We start from the raw sequence: 5888 nt of genomic DNA, 5'->3' as shown, positions 1-5888 counted from the left end.
GCGACCGACAATACGATCATTGATGACAACATGCGTGCATATATCTATATCTATCTATCTAATCATCTATCTATCCAACCGTCCGCCTGTCTATCTATCTATCTATCTATCCAACCGTCCGCCTGTCTATCTATCTATCTATCTATCTATCTGTGTGTGTGTGTGTGAAGATATATTCTGTTATCTTCTACATGTTTAATTGCATCAATGACGGGGCACAGCCTTGAAGAATTTTAATGGAACAATGGTCCCAGTATTTTTTGTAACATTTTTACCCCGGTATATATTCTGTCGGTGTCTTTGGCGAACCACACCAACAATTGTTAAGCAGTGGTGGGGGACAAGCACACATACATAAACATACTCCCCACAAATCTGTGTATGCTTGTATCATATACACACACATTTATATATACATATACACACACTGATATGTATATCATGGAATCTCCGCTGTTGTTGCTCCGCCTCCTTGAAGCAATAGCCAAATTATCCTCAAGTCACACCCTACCGTCAAGAAATATGGGGTGGATTTACTCTGTAATATAATCCTGTGTACCCTTAACCTAAACAGGATGGTCACAAATGGAATACGTTGATAATAGGTCTACTCTACAACAACAATAACAAACCTAAATATTTTGCTGATGTCCCTTGACGTCAAAGTCAGCCACAAATGGCTATTTTGGTAATTGTCCTCCGGTTGGTCAGTGTTCCTCCACCCGCCATCACACCTAAGAGCACCGAGAACATTCTAATATCCACCTTAATGGAATGTGATACCCAAACGGTACACCCAATACAAAATATTGTTAACTGAACGTGAGAGTCGGGTGGTGGAGGAGTCACGTAGCACCTGGACTGATCTGCTTCTTTATTTCATTAGGTAAAAGTTATAAGAAGGTGGTAAAGACAAGGTGTGTTATTGATACCTCTATCTCATACACTCTACCACACAAACATACATATACACCGAGAGACACTCACATGTACACACACACATACAACACACTTTTCTCTGTTCACACACACTCACATTCTCATACACATACATACACACGAATCATAATTGTTGTCACAGTTCTGATGGAAAAGTATTAAAATGCAGTCTTTCTGGAGGTTCGTGCATACAGACGTACATTCATACATATGTACGTGTGTGTTAAGTGAGTGAGGGGTAATGCTTGTGAGCATATGTACATATCCATATATACATACATAAATACGTATATTTATATATACATTTCGATGTATATATAAATATATACGTCTATTTATCAATCTATCTATCTATCTATTTATCGACATCCATATATATATATATATATAAATATATATATATATATATATGTATATATTATTTTGTTTAAAAGAGTTCCAACACTGTCTGTTTTTTATGTTTTATTTATATTCCTGCAGAACCAATGTGGGGTATAGAATATGGAATATACAATATATAATATAAAATAAAATAAAATAAAAATGGATGGCACCATGAAAGAAAGTATTGAATGTAGATGAAATATTGAGTGTTCAATATAAAGGATCAAATATATAAATATAAAAATATAAATATATAAAGGCGACTCGAGTTTCACACACACACATACATGTGTGTGTGTGTGTGTATGAATGTGAAAAAGAAGAAAATGGAGAAATTGACACGCAAATATCAGTTTATTTGACGACACTCAAATCCGTATTTCATTATCTGGATTTAAATCTCTTTGAATAAACTGATGCCTGCATGTCAATTTCTCCAATTCCTTCTTTTTCTTATTCATAAACATTTTAAAAACCTATATATATATATATATATATATATATATCAAGGCAAAACTAATATATCTAGTTTTCACAGAATACTGATATAAACCGGAGAACTAGGATGCTAGCATCCCTCAAAGGATTATAGGTCCTTGACACGATTATATATGTGTGTGTATGAGGACAGAGAGAGTATAGAGTGTTAACTGAATACAAATCAACAGGTCAACGATAGTATTAAAAAATGATCAGGAAATATTCTGTAAAGTCAAGATTCTCCTTTTTGTTTCCAGCAAATTCTCTAATAAATCTCTCATGAATGATACAAATGGTACGTTTGGTTATGGAGTGTTTGAACTGAAAACCAGCGACAAAAACACAAGCGTACTTCCAAATATGAACTGTGGTTGATTTGCTATCGCTGCGTATTAAAGAGCTATCACACATCAACTTCCGTCTGACCAGTTGAAGAAATGTAATGCCAAATTGGGAAGTTTGTGTGTGCAATGATCATTCATAGACGTGTATGTATGTATGTGTGCGTGTATGGAAGGATGGATAGATGGGTTGATATGTGCATGTGTCATATACATATATTTATACACATGCACACTCGCACACACAAACACACACACCATAGTGTGCAAACAATTAGACGAACTAGAATATATATATAATATATACAAGTCATTTAAAAAAAATATTAACTTGCACACAGATTATTGTCATGTAGATTTGGAATGGATACGATTTTGCGAAGGCCTTCGATAAAGCTATTATATCATACATAAACTGATCCTTGTGCACTTTGGTAACTTGGAGAATGACTTCATGATTTTTTAGGCGGTAAAATCAAGCATTTGCAGACAATGGCACCGTCAAAGGAGGCATAAGTTCGGAGTGTTGTGCCTCAGGGAACTGTCTTGGGATCAGTCTTGTTTCCAGTTAGACAAACATCCTGTTTCTGGTCAAGCTGATGATGATAAGGTGTCATGGTAATCGAAAGGCCCAATAATGTCCCCAACCTGCTACTACAGGACCTAAATCCTACACAAGTAGCTTAAAGAATATAAAAGATTCGATACTGTTTTAGCAATCAGGTTACCAAAGGGGCCAGGTGGAATTGAGATCCCAGAGTCACAATCAGTGCATAAAGCTGAGGATCAATGTCAGAAACGATGGATGATTCCATGTGTATATAAATAATATTGCAACAATGGGCAGATAACTTGTGGGAGGGTTTCTTAGATCAGTCAGGACTTGAAAATAAAAAGAAACTTGTTGTTACTATCCAAGTCATTGGATTTCATTTGAGCGGACAATTCCTGTCACAGCTGGCCGACAGATAGGGACTTCAATTCTACACTATAACTCTGACCACGCATACACCCCCATACACATATACAATGAAAAGAAGAAAGAAGGAAAGAAAATTGATGAATAACTAAAAGCATCAAGAATGAAAAGAATGTCACGTACCTGGGTATCTTGGTCCTAAATATCCGCTGCATCTAGCCAATACCCACGGGTTGAATAGAGCGTGATCCCTGTACAGACCGAGGTTGACAGGTGCCATTGCTGCTGCGGCAGCCGCTGCTGCTGCTGATGAGGGTGGTAACACCCCAGTCCATGTTGGTGCCGTTGTAAGCGGGTGGCTGCACAATCTGACCGGTGTGAATCCGGACGTTGTACTCCGGTAGAAATCGTCCGTGTTTTGTACACATTTCAACGGATAATGAAGTCCAGTGGCACCACTGGCCGCTGCCGCCGCCGCCGCTGCAGCTGCGGCGGCGGCAGCGGCACTACTGCTACTTCCAGTGCCGCCATTACTGCCGTTGCTTCCGCCACTGCCACCGTTGACCGCTGCAACGGCCGCAGCGACCGCTGCCGTCGCCGTCGGGTTCGAACCTGGAGTAGTGGGGGGAGAATGGTGATGGTGGTGGTGGTAATGTTGTGGTGGTGGTGGAGGAGGTGGCGGTGGTAGTGGTTGATGGGCAGGATTGTGTTGTTGTTGATGATGGTGGTGATGGTGGTGTTGGTGTGAGTGGTTGCTACCGTGCGGGGTTCGTTCTCTCTCCTCGGACACCAACGTCTTGTCCACAACAGTTTGTGTTGACGTTAAACCTAAGATGTGTTGTTGTGATGGGGGTGGAGACGGTGAGTGGGATTGTTCTTGTTGGTGATGCTGATGCTGGTGACGATGATGATGATGATCGTGTCCTGAATGATGACTATGATGATGATGATGGTTACTATTGCTACTACTACTGTTGTTTGTATTTATATTACTGCTGTGACTACTACTACTACTACTGGTACAATTAGTACTACTACTAATAGTAGTACTATGACTATTGTGTTGTAATTGTTGTTGTGTGTTGTGGTTGTGTGTGTGGTGGTGTGAGGGAGGGGATATACTGTTGGCCCTGGTGGTCAGGCTATAATGGGAGGTGACCACCGCTGGCGAAACTGACCGACATTCAGTCCTACTGTTTGTGTCTCCTGAACCGTGACGGTTACCGTTGGTTACCGTATTGTTCTCGCTCACCTCACTGGCCACTGACACACCCCTACTCCCAACATCTCCGTTGCTATGGTGCCTGTTGTTATGATGGTTCACCAATAAAGACGCCGACGATGATGATGATGATGACGATGATGACGACGATGATGGTGACGAAGATGATGAGGGTGAGGAAGAGAGCAGCGGAGAAGGTGCTGCTAGGGTCAATATCGGGATCGAAGCCCCGTTGTTATGGGCGATGGGTGGTGGAGGTAGTAAACAGACTGACTCCCTTTTACTGCTGCCCCGCTCCAAGTCCCCGCCTATCAGAGATTCGATCGTGAAACCCGTCGAACGACGAGTTGGGGCCTCGACACCAGTCATTCTGCCAACTGGCCGAAGCGGAATTTCAATTACCATGGTGACACACCTTCCTGTCACCACCCCTCCTCCTCTCCTTTGATAGCACTCACACTTGTTCGCACTCTCCTACACCAAGACCCTGCTACTTTACAAAGCTACTCCCTGTCGCCACAATAGCAAACAATAGGAGACAAAATGAGTGACCCTTTTTATATATTTGTTCAAAATTCAGGGAGAGAAATATTAGGGTTATAATAATGATTGTTGCTGTAAATTTGATGATGTTGTTCTCGTTATTGTTGTGGTATTATGTCATGATTTCTCATATTTTTTAACACCACACCCTCCCTCCCACCCTCTCTTTCTCTTATTTTCTCAATGTAAGTACGAGTGTATAACAATATATATCTAACGTTTTTGTAGCTCTCTAGTTTAACTCTAAAGCTACGTACATTTACCTATAAATGAATAAACGTCGATGTCTATACAGACGTATATACATGTCGGTGTGTACATATGCATGTGTTGTTGCATCTATCAATTTGTATACGAATGTCCTCACTAACTCACTAGCATAAGTACCTTATACTCCCACCTTGTAAACAAACATATTTCTGGTCTTATATATATATATGTATATATTATTATTATTATTATTATTATTATACGTGTCGTATATTATATATAATCGAGAAGAGGCAAGGATAATTTATAATCTTTATAGATAATGAGTAATTATAGTTTCCAAACATTTTTGACACAAAAATAATTTTTATAAATAGCTATAGAGTTTATATTCTACCTGCTGCCAACAAACAGATAATAGACACCAAGCGTCAAGTTTTAAGCCATGGGGTAGAGTTTATCACAAGAAAGACTTGTTGAATTTGTCGTTCATAACAACAAGGAAGTCCAGTCATAAGATAAACAATAATAATGACAAAAGCAATAACAATGAAAATTAAACAAGGACAACGATGTTTTCTTATTTTTGAAAGGGAACTTTAAATCTATCAATCGAAGACAATCTGTCTGTTGCATAAAGTAAATAATAACTATATATTATTTTGTTTGAATTGGTTAATCAAGAATGCCTAAGATATCTTTCTATAAATGTGTAACAGTCATGCCTTTCCCGCGTAAAAGAAAGCATTTTAACAGAAGAACTGAAGTGAAATGGCAACCAACTTCAACCTGGATTTGGAACGGTTTGCAATTGGCCAACTCCAATCAACTCGATTTCACTGGGCTGGGA

The 5888-nt window shown here is 39.4% G+C and overlaps 1 protein-coding gene across 2 annotated transcripts in view; it reads right to left on the bottom strand.

Annotated features, from left to right (window-relative positions):
- The window catches only part of LOC106881490 (uncharacterized), a 40740-nt gene extending 35772 nt beyond the window's left edge, over nt 1-4968 (bottom strand). For both annotated transcript variants that reach the window (XM_052974504.2, XM_089365583.1), the window contains exon 1: nt 3247-4968. In XM_052974504.2, coding sequence (XP_052830464.2) covers nt 3247-4690 — 1444 coding nt within the window. In that variant the 5' untranslated portion in view covers nt 4691-4968. The remainder of the gene's footprint in view (nt 1-3246) is intronic.
- Nucleotides 4969-5888: the final 920 nt, after the last annotated feature.

This window comes from Octopus bimaculoides, chromosome 18 (genome assembly GCF_046866305.1).
Source record: "Octopus bimaculoides isolate indiv1 chromosome 18, ASM4686630v1, whole genome shotgun sequence".
NCBI lineage: Eukaryota > Metazoa > Mollusca > Cephalopoda > Octopoda > Octopodidae > Octopus > Octopus bimaculoides.
The sequence above is the reverse complement of the archived record's forward strand: the minus strand, read 5'-3'. Positions and strand labels throughout refer to the sequence as shown.